The sequence below is a fragment of the Sitophilus oryzae genome, unplaced genomic scaffold, assembly GCF_002938485.1.
Source record: "Sitophilus oryzae breed Bouriz unplaced genomic scaffold, Soryzae_2.0 scaffold_172_pilon_pilon, whole genome shotgun sequence".
NCBI classification, from domain to species: Eukaryota; Metazoa; Arthropoda; class Insecta; order Coleoptera; family Curculionidae; genus Sitophilus; species Sitophilus oryzae.
In genome coordinates this window covers 9196818-9218196 of record NW_022146424.1, presented here as the reverse complement: position 1 = coordinate 9218196, position 21379 = coordinate 9196818, and the positions used below count along the sequence as shown (strand labels likewise).

Genomic DNA, 21379 nt, shown 5'->3' with positions numbered 1-21379 from the left:
GGCCTAGGTACCAGGGCACGGGGATGACAAGGGTAACGAAAAGGCAGATGATAGGGCGAAGCAAGGCTCATCAATGCCATTCATAGGTCCAGAACCCTTCTGCAGCGTTAAAAATGCAGTCACGTGAATAGCAACGGAACGATGGGTGGCCAACAAATCTCTTGAATGGTGGAGAAACTCACCAGGATAGAGACAGGCGAAAAAGTTCATTGTAGAACATTCGCCAAAAGAAAGAGAAGGTCGTAGTGGATCAGGCCACCTCTAGGAATCTAATCTAATTTAATAGAGGCCCAAGTTGTCCCTGCTATAAGTTATCATGGTCCCATTTCAGGTTTTTTCTCGTGGGTATCATTGCTGTGATTTTTGAGGCAGGTGTCCTGCCTATTGCCACTTGAGAGATTTGATTCTGTGGATGACATCTATTACCTGGGTCTTTTGTCGTATCCACTCTATTATTTTATGGTATTTCTTGGTTATTGCCAGCATATTTCGTTCCATTGAGCGTTGTGCGACCTACAGATTCCTGCATCCAGCTTCGCATGCATAGGATATGACTGGTAATACACATTGGTAGAATTTAGATAAAGTGGCATTCTAGATTTGATTATGATTGAGTTTCTTCCATAAGTACTCCGTGCTAACTTAATTCTTCAGTTGATTTCGGGTAGTGTATTAGTTGTCCCAAATATATATATTCTACAATTTCCATTGTTATTTATTAGAATATTTTTTCTGTCCACTAGTTCGTTGTACATTACTTTAGTTTTTGCTAAATTAATTTTGAAACCTATTTAAACCTACTTAGTTCGTTAATTTGTGTTTGTAGTGCTTCGGGACTATTGGCAATTAGAACTATGCCATCAGCGAATCTTAGATGGTTAAGATATTCTCCATCTATTTTTAATCCTTTGTTGGTCCAGTCCAGTTGACGGAAGGATTCTTCTAGTGTATTAATTACATACATACACTTAGAAAAACTATCAGTCGAACAAAAAAATACGAACTTCGCCTTTATAGACTTTGAGAAGGCTTTCAACTCGATATAATATCCTAAAATCCTATAGCAATAATAGAAGTTATAATAAGCTGTTTATTGCTATAAACAGCTTTGGGGATATCAGCAGTTGGGAACTCTGGAGTTGTTTTATATATCATTATATACTTTTGCTTCGACTTCTTTGTATATATTGGCGAGAGTTTCTATATAAGACCTACCAATACCTTGTTTCGCTAGGGCTTCTATTATTGCTTTAGGATTTTAGGATATATCGAGTTGAAAGCCTTCTCAAAGTCTATAAAGGCGAAGTTCGTATTCTTTTGTTCGACTGATAGTTTTTCTAAGTGTATGTATGTAATTAATCGTCTGGTACTGAGATAGGAGCATTGACTGAGATAGGAGACTGGGCACCGACATAAAAAGGGACAAAAACAATAGCCCTTACAGGTCGCAGTGTTTCAGGCATAGGACAGCCTTTTAATATTGAGAAAAGAGTATTATGAGTTAAAAGAATGTGGTATTTAAGTACAGAAAAGAAAAAAAAAAGAAACTAGACGAGACAAAGGCTGCAAAAGCAGCCTCTAACATTATTTAACCATTATAGCGTCGAATTTCTGAAATCGTTTCGAAACATAATCCTGCGAATTCCGCAAAAACGCTGATAAATTAACTGTGCGAATCCCGGCTTCGGATTTCCAGCTAAAATTAGCCCGTTTCGCAGTAAAAGCTGCTCGCGCTCGTTGGCTGCAACGGCGAGCCGGCCAAATTTTGTTTATTTTGAATATCGCCGGTAAAGTGGCATGTTAATTAGACCAAAAATCGTCTTCGCGATAAATTTTAGCTCCGAAAACGTGTGCCAGTGGGGAAAGAAACGAGTTCAAACAGGCAGACGACTTATAATAATAAAATAATATAGGAGGGTAGTGATGTTGGTGATGTTCTGTCCTAAGATTTCAGTACCGGTACCACAAAGTACTGGTCCTACAACAGGTATAACGGTTCAAACAATTAGATCGGTAGGACCGATACTGAACCGGTATACCGGCTAGACCGGAATATCGGAAAGGCGGAAATAACAGTTTTGGTTGTTGTGCCAGTGAGCATATACCTCATGATACTGTATTAAAAAATGTAAATAGAAAGTTCTAGTGCCTGTAACGTTAGTCGAGCGTCCTGTCAAAAAATTGTACGAGTACCTAAACTTTTATTCCGAAGCTACGACCACATTGTAGAAGTAGGTAAATTTTTTCCGTTCGGCGAGTCTACCGTCCTGTCAAAAAATTGTACGAGTACCTAAACTTTTATTCCGATGCTACGACCACATTGTAGAAGTAAGTAAACTTTTTCCGTACGGCGCGTCGTCGTGTCAAAATATCGTACGAGTAACTAAATTGAAGCATCGTTGGGAATTGCTAAGACTTCAATTCAAAACATTTTAAAGGAGACAATGGTGATGAATCCTAGATTTACTCTTATAAACCTGAAAATAAACGTTAATCGGCTGTTTGGGTGTTTTGAGATGAACCAAAACTGACGAAAGGTATCTGTTTTCAAAGTGTTTCTAAAAAGATATTGGCGACAATTGTCTCAAAAGCTGGTCGTGTAGCAACAATTCCACTGCAAGATGTTGCGCTTACTGATGATTTCTACATATCTATGGTTGCCTGAAGTAATTGCTGAGTTTTGAAAAACCAATCCTCAACGACGAATTATCCTCCACCACATAAACGTAAAACGGATTCTTCTTTCGTCTATACACAAACTTTATTTGATACGTTTTGACTAAACATGTAAAACGTTAATTGTAGACGCCGAAGACGGGGCTTAAAACTAGAAATAGACAAAGACATATAAATAAAACTTTAATTGTTACTATTACGGTATTGTATCAATTTTAGCTCAAAAGTGTAGTAAAAAATTACTAAAAATAGTAATGTTAAATATTTAAAGAACTGTCTGTTTTTATAGGTAAGTAAATAGGACAATTGTACCGCTCTACTAAATCATGTGACAAAGCACAATCGTTTCACTATTTACCGTTTGCGGGTTTTTTTGGAAGTTTGAATCGAATTGGACTGGATCTTGAACGTTATTGAAATTGTAAAAAATAAACGGAATATGGAATAGAAGTTATATATAGCAAAAAGGAATTTCTTGCTGTTTAGAACCCATACATCGTTATTTTCTTCGTATTGAAATTTACACAAGATATTTATTAGAATTAAGGACCATTTTATTTTCTACAGCATTTTTTCTGATCGTCTGTATACGGTATTCTAATTTCAAATTATTATTTTTTCAAACCGAAACCAAAAAAATGGCATGGAACTTGTTCTGGACATTCCCTACGGAGTTCTCCTAAGATTTATTTACTATTCTGACAACAGCAGATCGTCCTGGAGAAACAGACACACAGGGCAAGGCTTTTATCCAATGACTGAATTCTAAAATCAAAAAGACACTGCTAAGGTTGTAAGTCAATTTAAAGCAGAACTCAAGAACGTTCAAGACTCCATCCGTAACCTGGAATGGGAATCCTTCAACAATCTAAGAAATTTATCAGGACTTCATCATCATCATTATCAATCAGCCACTAAAGTCCACTGCTGGACGTAGGCCCCCCTCGTTTGCCTCCATAACTCCCTATCTTGACCTATTTGCATCCAGTTACTGTTGATACGGCTTAAGTCGTCATGCCACCTGGTTGGAGGACGGCCTCTGCGCCTGAATGTGTCTTGGTCTCCATACTAATATTTTCTTCGTCCATCGATCATCGTTTAGCCTTGCATCGTTTGTGCCTTTGCCCAATTCCATTTCAAAGTAGTTACTTTCTTTATGGCATCCATGGGTTTTGTTCTGTCCCCCCCCCCTCGTACTTCGATATTCGGTACTTTGCCTCTCAGAGATAGCCCCAACATAATCTTTCCATTGCTCTTTGCGTTATTCTGATTTTGCTTACAGTTTTCTTGGTTAATGTTAGGGTCTCCGCACCATACGTTAGAACAAGTTGTACCCATTGATTGAATACCTTTCTCTTCAAATATATCGGAAGTGCCCCTTTGAAAATGTATTTCAATGGTTCATAGGCGGCCCAAGTCGGTCCTATTCGTCTGTTAAGCTCGCAAGTTTGGTTATCACGGCTTATACGTATTTCATGTCCCAAGTACTTGTAAGCAGTTGTTTCTCCTATATTTGATATTGGTTAATATATATTCCGCCGCTAATTACTAGTTTGTCATCACTTGGGTTTTTGAGATATTGATTTTAAGTCCCATTTCTTCAGAGGTCGCATTCAATTTTTGTAACATTTCTTGCCCTTTAGTTACCCAATCGGATATCAAGACAATGTCATGAAAAATCACAGGTGGTTTAAGTTTTCGCCATTGATATGTTTGATTCTGTTTGCACATTATTGGAGCAAATTATTAAATAATTTTGGAGAGATGTTTTCTATGTGGAAGTAGTTAGTATCTTCATGAAGCTTAACACAAGTTGTAGTGTTCTCATATATACGTTTAATCACTGTGAAGTAGCGATGATCTATACGAGAGCCAATTAGGGATTTTAACCATTTTTTGTTGACTGATGGTATCAAATGCCTTTTCGTAATCGACGAACACTAAAACTAACGGTCTATTGTATTCGACTGATTTTTCAACACGATTTAGGGACTTACGACCGAGAAAAATCAAAGATTTTCGTTTCGCAGGGATTTTGGGCTCGAACTCACTGACGACCAGGTCGCAACGACCTGGCCGTCGGCTGGCCGGATGTATTGCGTTTTCAGCTGCGGCCAGATGATAGTAGGTAGAAAGTTTAGCTTCCAGTTATTTCAATGTTTACAATATAACGAAGAATCTACAACAGTAATTCCTTCTATTTTTATGAATGTTTAAGTTACTTTCTTAATTTTTTTTTCAAAATAATGTACCTAGTAGAAATATAGTCTAATGAACCCTGTTTGAAAAACGTTAAATTAAATATAATATTTAAAATACAGTTGTCCTCCTTGTACAGGGTGGGTCAAATTCGACGCTTTTAAATGGGAACACCCTTTTCTATAGGAGATAGACAAAAACTAATATCGGTGTCTGGAGCTCAATTTTTGTCAAAAACATGATGGTGAAAACCGCATATCGATATTTGTTACCGTTTCGGAGTTACGGGGTGTTTTCCAAAAATATGCATTTTTAACAAATCGCTGTAACTTTTTTGCTATGGAAAATTTTGTATTTTTATGAAAACATTTCCAAAGCACCTTTTTACGTAGAATTTAATGGTTCAAGTATAATTTAAAGGTTTAAGTATAAAAAGATTTATCAACAGAAAATTTGATTTTTTATATAGGACACCCTGTATATTTTTAATCTATTGAAAACAATTTAAAATTACCTTTCCAAAAATATAACACACCTGATATTTTGCTCGATTTCTCTTCGAGATATAGAGTATATAAAAATTCGCCCGCTTTAAATAAGTAGGCTTTGAACGGCACCAGCTGTAATGCAAAAAAATTCTAGCTGTGAGCATCAATTAAAACGAAAATAATATTTGCTATGAGAGATGCAGAATTTTATAACAATTTAAAATATATTTAACCAACATCAACACATTTAAACTATATCTAATAACAATAAAACTAAATAGCAAACCAAGACATGAGATTTTGTTACAGGTGGTCGATATGTCTTCTGTTATGAACATACGGGGCAGTTTTTGAAAATTTCTCGCGGAATTCATTAACTCAGTAGGGGTGAATACCCCCTCATAACTGCGAAGTATTTCTAATTCTTGTCTAGATTATAAGGAAGAATAAGGAACCTTTTTGCAAATATATCTATAGGATTAGATCCACGGGCACTAAGTCAGGCGGCCTCGACGGCCAACGGCTGGGATCTTGGTTAGCTATTCAATTATTTTTGAAATTGGCTGCAAAAATTTGCTGATAACTTCAGCGTTCAGAGGCGGTGTGTCGTCTTGCTGGAAAAATATGTTTTCGAGTTCCATTAAGGGCATATCATCAATAAGGCGTGCAAAGCCTACTAATTAAAAGTGACAAACTTTTAAAAATTCTGTATTTCGAAGGGGATTATAACAAAATATCAAGTGTGCTATATTTTTGGAAAGTTAATTTTTAATTCTTTTCAGTTAATTAAAAATATAGAGGGTGTCCCAAATAAAAAATCAAATTTTCTGTTGATAACTCTTAAATTATTAATTTTAAAAAGATTATACTTAAACCATTAAATTCTACGTAAAAAGGTGCTTTGGAAATGTTTTTATAGAAATAAAAAAAATTCATAGCAAAAAAGTTACAGCGATTTGTTAAAAATGCACATTTTTGAAAAACACCCCGTAACCTCGAAACGGTAACAAATATTGATGTGCGGTTTCCACAATCATATTTTTGATGAAAATTGAGCTCCAGACACCGATATTAGTTTTCGTCTATCTCCTATAGAAAAGGGTGTTTCCATTTAAAAGCGTCGAATTTGACCCACCCTGTACATGACTACAATACAACTAAAAAAACTAATTTAATAAAAAAAATAAGTGGTTGTAGAAAAACTTTAAATATTATTTTTTTTTATTTTTTAACATCGAAACTCAAAGGTATAATAACAGGTATTATACCAACCATAAATAGAGTCGGTCTGTCATATAAAAATGTTTTGAGTGTTTACTAGAATCGACCCTTGATAGAAAAAGGGATTAGATTTAAGTTTAACTTTGATCCAGTCTGTATACTATTTCTTTGGATTTTCTGCACGTGTGCAAAAACTACACTAAAACACTATATCTCTAGAAAATAAAACATTGTGCCTTGAATTTGAGGGATTTCATCTGAAAAATTATTAATTTGGAAGAAAACCGGCAACAAGCGGCAGAAAATAATAATATTTCCGTGCAGTCTTCTGGTCGCAACGACCAACGGACGGCCAGGACGATAGTGTGCGCTATATCATTTGATTTAATGGTTTTAGAGGTCGCTGCGGCCTGGCCGGTGCGACCTGGTCGTCAGTGTGTTCGAGCCCTTTAACAGGATACTGTCTCCTCAATGAACACCTCAGTAGATTGAAGCTAAGAAGCAACGGCGAATGCAGATTCCGTGGAGAAAATGGGGAAACACCAGAACCACCTCATCACTGAGTGCGCCGTGACGACAACCATTCGTGCCATAAACTTTTGTACGACTGATATCAGAGATGGAAAACTAACCTCTGTAAAACCGTAGCAGATACTGGCATTTGTCAACGCCATGAGACCATGTATGATGAGTTATAACTCAAGAAAGGGGGACACAATAGATCCATAAGATCGCGGTGATTAACTGCCCCCTACTATACAATCTACAAGTGACAATGTTTTCGGCATAAGACGACCCCTTAACTTTGAGGAAAAATATTTCTTTATGTTTTTATTTCTTAAACATGACATACCATACATAATGTACAAGATAATTATAGTTACTTTCTAGCTCCTTAGACCTATCTCTAATAGTAATTCCTCAGCGGTCGTGAAAGTCTTGTAGATTTATTTTCCAACAATAAGGAAGCTATGCGAAGCATCCAGCTTCAAAAATAACGCGTCGGGGCAACGCGTACATACATTGCAAAACGAGATTGGCTCGTAAAACGGTTTGAGGGAAGCTCGCGGAGAAATTATTCCAAAGGGGTCACATACCGAAAATAACTCTAAATATAATATTAACGCGCTAATAAAAACTTTGGCCGCAAAGTAAGCAGCGGACTGACTTTAAGTGCAGAAGATAATTTTACATACGCCTTGCATAATAAAACTCAAAAGGAAATGGAATACAGTGATCATCTTGTTGGTTTGAAGTTTGGAGGTGTAAAATTTATCGCATCAAAATCATAAAATGTAAATCTCATAAGGCAATTCCTGGACTATAAGTAGTTGTGAGATCTCACGTAAAATCAAGTCAATTATTTCAGTTAGTGTCTATGGAAGTACCGTATGATCGAAAAAAAAGCGTCAGCGATGGATATGAAATGAAAATCGCTGTCATTTTATATGAATATTATATATTTATGGTAAATGTCATCGATCCTCATTTCCCAACCAAATGGATGCCTTTTTTTTATCATACGGTACCTTTGTTATAAATTTTGATCTAATCAGTTACTTATCTATCAATATTTATAGTGACCGTATCAATATTAAGTCTAGTCTACACTTAAACTAGCTTCTACGTCCCACTAGTCAACTCGCATACCCAACAATGTTGCCGTTTGTTGTCCCTTAATTTCATGATGTATGTTTCATGTATTCTAATTTCAAATTATAATAATTAATATTCTAATTTCAAATTATTATTTTTTCAAACCGAAACCAAAAAAATGGCATGGAACTTGTTCTGGACATTCCCTACGGAGTTCTCCTAAGATTTATTTACTATTCTGACAACAGCAGATCGTCCTGGAGAAACAGACACACAGGGCAAGGCTTTTATCCAATGACTAAATTCTAAAATCAAAAAGACACTGCTAAGGTTGTAAGTCAATTTAAAGCAGAACTCAAGAACGTTCAAGACTCCATCCGTAACCTGGAATGGGAATCCTTCAACAATCTAAGAAATTTATCAGGACGTCATCATCATCATTATCAATCAACCACTAAAGTCCACTGCTGGACGTAGGCCCCCCCTGTTTGCCTCCATAACTCCCTATCTTAACCTATTTGCATCCAGTTACTGTTGATACGGCTTAAGTCGTCATGCCACCTGGTTGGAGGACGGCCTCTGCGCCTGAATGTGTCTTGGTCTCCATACTATTATTTTCTTCGTCCATCGGTCATCGTTTAGCCTTGCATCGTTTGTGCCCTTGCCCAATTCCATTTCAAAGTAGTTACTTTCTTTATGGCATCCATGGGTTTTGTTCTGTCCACCCCCTCGTACTTCGATATTCGGTACTTTGCCTCTCAGAGATAGCCCAAACATAATCTTTCCATTGCTCTTTGCGTTATTCTGATTTTGCTTACAGTTTTCTTGATTAATGTTAGGGTCTCCGCACCATACGTTAGAACAAGTTGTACCCATTGATTGAATACCTTTCTCTTCAAATATATCGGAAGTGCCCCTTTGAAAATGTATTTCAATGGTTCATAGGCGGCCCAAGTCAGTCCTATTCGTCTGCTAAGCTCGCAAGTTTGGTTATCACGGCTTATACGTATTTCATGTCCCAAGTACTTGTAAGCAGTTGTTTCTCCTATATTTGATATTGGTTAATATATATTCCGCCGCTAATTACTAGGTTTGTCATCACTTGGGTTTTTGAGATATTGATTTTAAGTCCCATTTCTTCAGAGGTCGCATTCAATTTTTGTAACATTTCTTGCCCTTTAGTTACGCAATCGGATATCAAGACAATGTCATCACCAAATCACAGGTGGTTTAAGTTTTCGCCATTGATATGTTTGATTCTGTTTGCACATTATTGGAGCAAATTATTAAATAATTTTGGAGAGATGTTTTCTATGTGGAAGTTGTTAGTATCTTCATGAAGCTTAACACAAGTTGTAGTGTTCTCATATATACGTTTAATCACTGTGAAGTAGCGATGATCTATACGAGAGCCAATTAGGGATTTTAACCATTTTTTGTTGACTGATGGTATCAAATGCCTTTCGACAAAGTAATCGACGAACACTAAAACTAACGGTCTATTGTATTCGACTGATTTTTCAACACGATTTAGGGACTTACGACCGAGAAAAATCAAAGATTTTCGTTTCACAGGGATTTTGGGCTCGAACTCACTGACGACCAGGTCGCAACGACCTGGCCGTCGGCTGGTCGGATGTATTGCGTTTTCAGCTGCGGCCAGATGAACGACCAGTTGCAACAGAGTTGTAAAATCTAACGATTTTTTACGTTTTACCAATTAGAAAGTATTGTTTCAGAAATGTTAAAATATCCGAGTTAACTAAAAAGCGAAGTTGCTATTCACAACAAACAAAAAGCATTGTGTACGCGCGACCGACAAAAAGGGAGATATTCTGTTTCTTTTTTCTACTGATATGGCGCCTTTATCGTTTAGCTTTATAGAAAGTTTAGCTTCCAGTTATTTCAATGTTTACAATATAACGATGTTTAAGTTACTTTCTTAATTTTTTTTTCAAAATAATGTACCTAGTAGAAATATAGTCTAATGAACCCTGTTTGAAAAACGTTAAATTAAATATAATATTTAAAATACAGTTGTCCTCCTTGTACATGACTACAATACAACTAAAAAAACAAATTTAATAAAAAAAAAACAAGTGGTTGTAGAAAAACTTTAAATATTATTTTTTAACATCGAAACGTCGATGTATGATTTTTTAACAGGTATCATACTAACCATAAATAGAGTCGGTATGTTATATAAAAATGTTTTGAGTGTTTACTAGAATCGACCCTTGATAAAAAAAGGGATTAGATTTAAGTTTAACTTTGATCCAGTCTGTATACTATTTCTTTGGATTTTCTGCACGTGTGCAAAAACTACACTAAAACACTATATCTCTAGAAAATAAAACATTGTGCCTTGAATTTGAGGGATTTCATCTGAAAAATAATAATATTTCCGGCAACAAGCGGCAGAAAATAATAATATTTCCGTGCAGTCTTCTGGTCGCAACGACCAACGGACGGCCAGGACGTTAGTGTGCGCTATATCATTTGATTTAATGGTTTTAGAGGTCGCTGCGGCCTGGCCGGTGCGACCTGGTCGTCAGTGTGTTCGAGCCCTTTAACAGGATACTGTCTCCTCAATGAACACCTCAGTAGATTGAAGCTAAGAAGTAACGGCGAATGCAGATTCCGTGGAGAAAATGGGGAAACACCAGAACCACCTCATTGAAAACTAACCTCTGTAAAACCGTAGCAGATACTGGCATTTGTCAACGCCATGAGACCATGTATGATGAGTTATAACTCAAGAAAGGGGGACACAATAGATCCATAAGATCGAGGTGATTAACTTCCTCCCTACTATACAACCTACCGATGACAATGTTTTCGGCATAAGACGACCCCTTAACTTTGAGGAAAAATATTTCTTTATGTTTTTATTTCTTAAACATGACATACCATACATAATGTACAAGATAATTATAGTTACTTTCTAGCTCCTTAGACCTATCTCTAATAGTAATTCCTCAGCGGTCGTGAAAGTCTTGTAGATTTATTTTCCAACAATAAGGAAGCTATGCGAAGCATCCAGCTTCAAAAATAACGCGTCGGGGCACGCGTACATACATTGCAAAACGAGATTGGCTCGTAAAACGGTTTGAGGGAAGCTCGCGGAGAAATTATTCCAAAGGGGTCACATACCGAAAATAACTCTAAATATAATATTAACGCGCTAATAAAAACTTTGGCCGCAAAGTAAGCAGCGGACTGACTTTAAGTGCAGAAGATAATTTTACATACGCCTTGCATAATAAAACTCAAAAGGAAATGGAATACAGTGATCATCTTGTTGGTTTGAAGTTTGGAGGTGTAAAATTTATCGCATCAAAATCATAAAATGTAAATCTCATAAGGCAATTCCTGGACTATAAGTAGTTGTGAGATCTCACGTAAAATCAAGTCAATTATTTCAGTTAGTGTCTATGGAAGTACGGTATGATCGAAAAAAAAAGCGTCAGCGATGGATATGAAATGAAAATCGCTGTCATTTTATATGAAATTTATATATTTATGGTAAATGTCATCGATCGTCATTTCCCAACCAAATGGATGCCGTTTTTTTTATCATACGGTACCTTTGTTATAAATTTTGATCTAATCAGTTACTTATCTATCAATATTTATAGTGACCGTATCAATATTAAGTCTAGTCTACACTTAAAGTAGCTTCTACGTCCCACTAGTCAACTCGCATACCCAACAATGTTGCCGTTTGTTGTCCCTTAATTTCATGATTTTCAATTGTTATTTGGTTTATTTTGTTAGAACATTCCTAATAGTAAACAGAATACTAGATAAAGCAAGAATAAGTGATTGATCGATCTGTGTGGGAATTTGCGTTGTGTAGGCGGAGAATCATTAGTCGATGGGGGTTGTTTTTTCGAAACTCAGCGATTATTTCCGGCAAACAAATAGATATGTACCAATCAGCAGTAACAGTTCTTTGATCTTGCGGAGGAATTGTTGCTACATGACCCGCTTTGAGACAAATGTCGCCACCATCTTTTTGGAAACACTACGAGAGCGGACTTTTTTATTTTCAAACCCAATAGGATTTGAAAATAAAAAAGTGCCCTCCTTGATAGGCGCCTATGTGTCTATATGCAAAATATAAAAGACAACCCTGGTATATACATATACCATTTTTTTTGTAAATTTACTTATATTTTTTTAGTGTAAGCAAAACGACAGTTTTGTTGTAAACATGATTTTACTTGATACATTTTGACTGAACAGGTAAAACTGACAGATAAAATGTTAAGTGTAGACGGTGCTTTAAAGCTATTCATTACATGGAATTCCAAGTTTATAGCCAATTACGATAAAAAAAAATCTGCAAAAAATTGCTTTTGCTATTTCAGCCATTCTATTTGAGTGACTAAGTGTTATGTTGTTTATTTTTCTTGCAACATAACAACAATAAAACATACAGATAAACAAATAACTATTGAAGTTATCTTCTATCTATATATACGAGGGTGAATCGTAAATTAACAATTAATTTATATAAATATGTATATTTTCATACATTTTCCAAACCCTGTATAGTTTTCAGTGGCATCTTAAAAAATATTTTTTAGATTCTGGGGATGTACCAAACAACGTAACCAAAATATTATCTGAAGATTCCAAAACAAGGTACTACGAGGCCTTGTTGACGCACCGTGGTATATTCGCAATGGTAATCTACATAAGGACTTATGCAGAAGTGGATGATGTCGACAATGTTATCAGGAAATATGCCTTAAGATATGAAGAGAGGCTCCATCAGCACATCAACATCGAGGGCCCACCAGTTTCTGGATAGTGATGGCTTAGTTAGAAGACTGAAAAGAACAAAACCATTTGAACTAGTGTAGTGAAAAGTGTTACTACAGCTCAGTGCATTCTAACATAGTGTTAAACAGAACTGAAAGAACCAAAATTTCTATCATAGGATTAGTGTTTTGTATTTTAACCGTAGCAAATTAAGTCAAAAACAAATAGCTTATTAGTGAAATTTTACTAGATTGCTATACAAAAAAAATTGGATTTCAGTTTCAGTGGTGAAATACACAGGTTCTACCCAAGAAATTCTACCGTATGATAAAAAAATCAACACTAATAATTATAGAAATATTAAAAAAGGATAGAACGTTTCCAGATACATTAATCTATTTCCGAAAAAATATTTTTTCCCGAGTTTTAAACTAGTGTAGTTAAGAATTTAAGAATCATTTTTACTCAATATAAAAATAAATTACAACCTTCTTACGGCCAGCTGGCAGTAGTAAGGGCCGTTAAAAAATAAAGAAGAGTACGGGCCAAGTAATGAAGTCTAAGACTTGACCTCGACAAAATTATCACAGATTGTCATTCCCCAGCCGTCTTTGACGCCGTTTTTTTTCGATCGTATGGTATTTGTTGTTACAATAACAGGAATTAATTAATAATATTAAACAAATACCTTTAGATAAAATATCCGTGTACAGTTATTGTTAGGCATATTAATTAATTCTACAAGTATCACTATAGAATATTGCGACTGACACAAATTCTTTAATTTTCTATGTCAAACGTGTTCTGTATTAGTAAAGAATATATTTTGTATCTAAATATGTCATTTCATAAAAGAAATTAAAAGAAAATCATGATGAAATGTTCGTGAAAAAATAACAAATTATATATAAAGTTATAAAATACCGCGTTAAAATTTCATAATTTTTTTATTATCGTTTTTTAATGTTTAGAAAACCCAAAGTTTCTGACAGATTAATAAATTATACAATAAACTTAACTTAGTTACTTATCTTAATCTTATGTTATCCCACACATGTATGTTGTATGTTTACACTCTCATTTTCTATATTAAATATACCTAAAAGAGATACGATTAAATCCAATTAAACTTTCAGTTACGTAATCGAGGGCACGATTTTGAAATACACTGTTGCCAACAATGGATATATTCGGCGCAGGGCTGACTAACTGGGAATTTTAAATTTCTCGCTGGGGATTCGGGTGGTAGCTCTGCTGTAAAAATGTCAAGTTACCACATTTATTTATTTATTTCCCGACAGTGTCATTCGTTTTAACAGGGGCGGATACAGAAATTTATTTTAGGGGGGGCCCAGATAAAAAGTAATGAAGAATATGCTATTTAGGGCGCCATTTTTAACCAAAAAGCCTAATATTTAACGCAATTTATAGATTTTAGGGGGGGCCTCTGTATCCGCCACTGCGTTTTAACACTTCAGTTTTGTATTATGAGTTTTTGGTTTAAATGAATTGTGTAGTGATACTTTAAGGTTAATTTTTTTTACTAGCGGACCCTGCAATCGAATGTTGTTCTTCTTAGAACCTCTTTTAGTGCGAAGTGTACAAGATAGCTTAATAGCTGTAAAAAACTCACCGCAACTTAAGTGCTGCTAAGGACGTGATTTTTTTTTATCTAAATAATAACTGTTTATATAATTATAACTAATTTATTTTTGTTTCCTAAAATATTTTGAATAAGAGAAAATATGTAAAAGTGGGCAACGCTGTGCCGGTCAAGCTTCCCAACTAACACTTTTTGTTTTATAATGGTAATGGTTACGTTTCGATAACCTACTTAATAAAACTTAAAAGCCTATCAATTGTTCGCGAAACGTTTTCGTTACCCTTATGACACCCCTATAGCACTTAAATGGAGAATCTTATAAAGGTAACGGTGACCAAATTTTAGTATCTTATAAAACCTTTAACGTGACCTTTACTCTCCATTTATTGGTAACTAAGAGGTTGTCGTTACCTTTATAAACCATAAATAAGTTTTATAGCGACAAGGAATACATTTTCGTTACCGCCTTAAAACCTATAATATTCCTTATAATAGCCATTATAAAACGCCCCTTTTAAGTTCATCTCTTTCTACAACGTTTGTTTGCAATATATTCTATTTCAGGTCTTTGTCATTATTATTCGGCTTGTACTTTAAAGTTGACAGCAATGGATTTTCACTTTGATGAAAATGGCGTGTTATAATAATTATTATAACAACTTAAACACTCTGTAAGAATTCCATGAGGACTAAATTTTATTGGCACGGAAAATTTATCGAGTAATATTAAAATTTTACCCTTCTTAAAACTAAAGCGCCCCCGTTTAGAACTCAAATATAATTTATTTTGTAAACACCAAAAAATTAAAATTACGTCTCATGGTTTGTTTTTTTTTTTACAAATAAACTGCGCAACATTTCTTAACCCCATGCTTTTGAAAAAATACGTCTTAAAGCTTCAGTAATATTGCTTAAAATGTAATATTCTTCTTTTTTATGTAAGTACAACAACACAAACATAAAATGGCCGCCTGATAAAAGGACGTCATGTTCCCCATTTCGCGTTTTAAACACAAATATATATTTTATATTAAAATATATATTTTCACAACCTCTAGTTTTATATGGATCTTTAAGTAATCATCAACACCTTAAAAACTCTTATAACACTTTCCTAGGTATCTTATGGGAATTTTGCGCTTGCAATAAAACTTTAGGTGCTTTTATGATACTTAATAGTTTTATAAGTTACAAAAAGGTATTTATAGAAACTTGACCATTGACCATAACCCCACTTTTTGTTTCGGGCGTTTTGGCTTTTGTAAAACATTTTTTTTCGATGCACTTCAAAATTGTCCAAAACACAGAAGATGGAAAATCAACGCCGTCTTTGACCAATTTTCCCTGATATCTATACATTCTTCCAAAGGTCATTTGCCCCTTCATTCATCGGTGGCAGTCGATTAGTCGAAGTATTTGGCAATATATCTTCTTGAGGAACGTCTAAGTTTTGGTAATTTTTAGTAGTTGTGGGTGGTGTGCTTCCCAAAATATTTTCACGGGTTTTAACGCACTTTCTATAAAAACTGCTACTGTATTTAATTCTTCTTCCATCTGTGATTTACAAAAGCAAAACAGGAACATAAAACATAACCTAACCTTAAAAATATAGCGCCCCCTATTCTACATATGAAAGGAGTTGCTACTGGGCCTATAAGTTTTATAAAATTCTTTAGGTTTTGTAGTAGCTGTAGAATATTTATTAGGTGCTTTAGATTTATAAGGGTTTTACGAAGTAAGCTATAAAACCCCAAGAGTAAAAGTTTTAAAATAAGGTTTTTAAGAATGCTATAAAACACTTTAAAAAAAACCTTAAGTAACCAACACCAAAGGTTTTATAAATAAGGCAACGAAAACATTTTGGATGCAATATTATAAAACTTCAAGTATTTTGGTATTTTTTCGAGGTGTTACAAAACTTTTAACACCAATAGTGTTCTTATAAAACTTTAAACACTCTTATAAATGTAAAGGTTCTTTATAAACCTCATATAAATACCCGTTACCTTTTAATAAAACTTTAGGCTCCGAAAAATGTTACTTGGGTTAATCACGTGACTAAAAGTTTATCTGGTATGATCTATAAACGATTTGTCGATATTTTGTTTGTGTTCAAAATCAATGTTAGTACTGATTAAGAATTTTTTTCAAGTTTAGTTTAGTTTATGTTTTATACATATCTAATGTTACTAAAGTCTTACTATTACTAAAGTGTTAAAAATAAAAAATAATAGTATTTTTTAGTCTGTGTTTGTTACTGAAACAATAAAACATGACAAATTGAAAGCTAAATAGATTTTTTTCTAAAAATTGTTTGCAACACCATAAACATCGTTGTCCGGACAATACAAGCTTTCAGACGCTGCATGACCTACATATCGCATTAAAAATTAGATATAGATATTGTCTTTCAGAATTAATAGATCCAATAAATCTGCTTCAACAGACATATTGTCGTCCGGGCTTGTTGACTATTGATAATAAACCAAAGTGTGCCATTTCTGATGAATCTAATCGTGTCTAGTTCTTAGATTCTCTTGCGTATTAAGTATTATATTCATAAGTTCACGTGCTGAATTCTAATTAAAACCGAATATATAGACCAGAACCAGATGTTTGTTATTCATTAATGCAAATTAAACTCTATCAGTAAAGTTTTTTTTAATGCTGTTAATTAAGGAAAAATATTATTTTTCAATTAATAATCAGTTGAATTTTTCCGATTACTTTTTTATTATTTTTACTCTATTTGAAAAGATTGCCCTATCTCTAAAAATGGTTTACCAATGTTTTCGAGTGCTGTAACTTGTTCGGGACTCATTTTACGGCATACGTTTATACGGTAATCGCAAAACATTTTTCGATGCACGTCATCAATCATATCGAAATTGACACTAGGTTTGTTCTCACAGCGTGTTCCCAACATGTTTGTGACTTCTTCCAAACCGGTGTTAATGCGCAGGTCTCAAATAATGCAGTTTCTTGTCGATTTCAAACTGTCTGTACGAACAGCGAATCCCCTACTCTTCTTTTTTGATCTAATAATACCACTAATTTTAACTCCTACGTAATACCGAATAAAGAAGAAAACGAACAGGGAATTAACCAAAGACATCTTTTAATGTTTTTGGTTTTGTACTTTTTAATGTTTTAATGTTTTGTAATTTTGATTCTTGGGCCTGACCCGTTCCTCCATCGGCTCTTCTAGGTCTGTGTCTGTATCCGAAAATTCAGACGCCTCAAATTCTTCGGAAGATTCAAAATCGTTCATTTCTCTTCTTTATTTTTTGAAGAAAAAAACACTAAACAAAAACAACACACGTTTTGTATGTTAAGTTTACCAATTAATGACGTCGGGTCGCAATACGCATGCGCCGGACACTTTACTTGCAAAAGATCCACGAACAGGTCTGACTGTCAGCTTAACAATCAGAATTTTCTGTGCGAACAGCGTACTGTTGGTTGGAAACCAATCAAACATTTCTGTGCGAACGCGTTTCACCCTATTGCGCATTATTATCTGTTGGAAATATGTTTCTTACAGCAACAAACCTACTAAAGCCTATAAATCTGACTAAATAAAATTTTGGCAAAAATGTTTAAATTTGTTGTATAATTTAACATATCGAGAAGCTCTTCATATTAGTTCATAGAGCCAAATTATTGTATCATATATTTTATTTAGATTAAAGCTGCAAAAATTAGTTTAAAGCAATTTTTATCATCGCCATGTTGGTCACATTGCGCCGCGATCAGCAACGTTGTCGTTTATTATTTGACAATTATCATAATGTCAGTCATTATTTTGTATAATATTGTGTTGTTGAATCTTTGCCGATCTCATTTTTTGCCGATTTTCATAGTATTTCATATTCAATTAAAAATTGTACTTTTAAGCACCAACAGTTAGTTCTTTTAAAGCTCCATACTCACACTTCGCTTCTTCACTTCGTTCCTTCGTCGCGTCCCTTCGTCCAAAAATCCTATATTTACTATAGGAAATTGTCGATTTTATGCGACTGTGTGTTCCTTCGTTCCTTCGTCAAAAGGCTCCTTCGTCCGTTTACTTCCTCAAAACGCTCCTTATTCATTTGCATTAAGTTACTCGAAAACGATTTAAAGATTTTCAATGTAGAAAGTTAAGACTTGCAAGAGTCTTGCAGCAAAACAAAGATCAAGGAAACTTCTAGACTGCAAGACCAAATTCAGAAGGAAAACTCAGCAGTTGTTCTCATCACTACTTTTATCTAAATTAAATATTAATTTTTGCCAAATTTCAATATCAGTTTTAAAAGAACAACATACATCATCCTTTGAAACACTACTGTAAGTCTTTTTTTTATAAAATGGTATACGTAAATATAATAATAACGTAATGTTTTTTGCAAACACAAAATACGATACAATCGAAAAAGAAACGACGTCAAAGACGGCTGGGGAATGACAATCGATGATAATTTCGGCGAGGTCGAGCCCTAGCCGTCATTTCCTTGGCCCGCACTCTCCTTTATTTTTTAATGGCCCTTACTACTGCCAGCTGGCCGTAAGAAGGTTGTTATTTATTTTTATATTGAGTAAAAATGATTCTTAAATAGTCTAGTTTAAAATTCGAGAAAAACTATTGTTTAGAAATAGATTTGTGCGCCTGGAAACGTTCTATCTTTTTTAGATCCTCCTATAATTAGTGTTAATTTTTGACAAAGTTTTATGTCATGTCAGTCAGTTTTATGTCAATGTTTAGTAAATAAGGTTTTAGAGATCTTACTTTCTCTACCCTCTGTATATAAACGTACCCTGTATCTTGGCGACGTATCCTTCAGACGAGACAAAACAGCGTTTGGTCCATTTTTATTTGGAAACATCAATTGTAACATGTTTTCTTCTCAATTCACAAAAAAATCACTCGAAAATAAATCACTATAATCACACCGAAACAGTACTTTTCAAACATTTGCTAAAACTTCATACTTTTATTTAGATTCAAAATCACTTAAGGCCTGTTTACACGTTAGGCCGCGTAAGAGCCGGCGCTACGCAAACTCGTTTCTGGTAGGTCATATCGATCGCTAAGGGCGGTTCTATACTCGCCAAGTGACAGATCGGCATACAGGTTCGTACGCAACTGAACGGAGGCCTTTAATCGTACCACTTGTCGCTTCGGCGACCACAATCGCTATTGAAAACGACCGAGTACGACACTTTTACTTTCCGATGCCGTTACACAGATCATTACGCATTCAAACACAGCCAGTTTTAGTCGCCGCGTTACATATGTATAGGATGGCCCAAATTCGAGGCTCACCTATCGAGGTTTCGGATATGATAAAGTATAATAAATGTTACGTTGTGCAGGTGCTCGATATAAATCATTTCTACTTCAGAGATACCGCTAACACAAAAAAATGTACAACCAAGTTTTCTACATCTCCAATATACCGGGTGCGTCTTAAAAGTGGCTCACTCCTATAACTTATTTTTTCAGATAAAAAACGAGATTTTGTATGTTAGTATATGACATAAGTTAGGATCGATTGACGTATTCAATTCTTTTCGGCCACTTCTTGTGTCACAGGAGATGACTACAACTTTTTATTTTTAAATGGTACCATATATTCTTTTACTTTGTTCGATAAAAAATGACACTCTGAATAGAATGACATGACAAAATTGCATTTTAAATTTCAAGCTAGAGTGCCATGGCTATGTTAAAAACACTAATTTTTAATCAAGGAGCCTTGGAAAAATAAATTTGATCGCCTGATGTTTCTAATGTCTTGTTCTGACCGGTTAAAAACGGTTTTCCCAAATCGTATTTTTAATCATATCTCAATTTTTTCAAATGGCACGAGGGTGGCTCATTAGCATATTTTAATTAATAATTTGGTACCACACACTTGGTATTTCAGTCAATTTTTCGAGTCAAATTGTCGTTATGAATGCACGTTGCAATTTCAAATAAACCATATTTAAAAACATCAAAAGTTGACATACGATATGTCATTCTATTCAGAGTGTCATTTTTTATCGAATAAAGTAACAAAATATCGAGGGTGCCATTTAAAAATAAAAAGGTGTAGTCATTTCCGGTGAAACAGTAAGTGATAGAAAACAACTGAATACGACAATCAATCCTAATTTATGTCATTTACTAACATACCAAATCTAGATTTTTTTTCTGAAAAAATAAAAAAGTTATAGAGGTGAACCACTTTTGAGACGCACCCGGTATATGACTATGGTTGATGATCGTTTTTCAATTCAAAAAAAAGTATTTTAAGTTAACGACTCCTTTTTGTTGCTAAGGCTAATCTAGATGGGGTCTATAATACAGGGTGTCTCAGAAATAAGTGAAAGTATCTTCTCTGGTAGTATATTTCAGCCCCAGAAAAACGCATCTGAGGTATTTTTTGCGAAAAAAAAAATTGAAAATGTTATAACATTTTCCGGAAAATTTTAACTAACTATTTAGTGTCACTTGTTCATTCACCTGAGTTTTCTCTACGGTCTATCTAAACCTTGCAATGTGGCCACCTATTACATTATCCATATACAACATATTATGTATTCACTGTAACTTTAAATTTGCACACAAAAAATTACGAGTGTTAATTTTAATCATAATATCAGTGTCTATTATTAAATAATTTTAGAAACAACTAGTGTGCGATTTTCGATGTGTTTCGAGCTTCATAAGCATAATTTGTTAGAAATGGAGAGCGTTATTTTAGCAAATAACATGCAGTCAAGCAGTGAAATAAAGTGAAGAGTATGTGTATTTTAGTTAAGTGTAAATATGAACGAAAAAAATGTCATATTTGTTACCTCG

General features: G+C 34.5%; 1 protein-coding gene across 4 annotated transcripts in view; it reads right to left on the bottom strand.

Annotated features, from left to right (window-relative positions):
- Window positions 1–21379, bottom strand: part of LOC115881693 (GTPase-activating protein CdGAPr) — a 128640-nt gene that overhangs the window by 63810 nt on the left and 43451 nt on the right. Inside the window, exon 1 of one of the 4 annotated variants that reach the window (XR_004050069.1) lies at window positions 19347–19709. The exons of 2 other annotated variants lie outside the window; for them this stretch is intronic. Coding sequence is in view for 1 of the 2 variants with exons in the window: in XM_030899289.1 (XP_030755149.1) it covers window positions 19347–19427 (81 nt within the window). In the remaining variant the exon portion in view is untranslated. Of the gene's footprint in view, window positions 1–19346; window positions 19710–21379 lie in introns of those variants that run through there. One more of the 4 variants, XM_030899289.1, reaches the window with a different exon arrangement.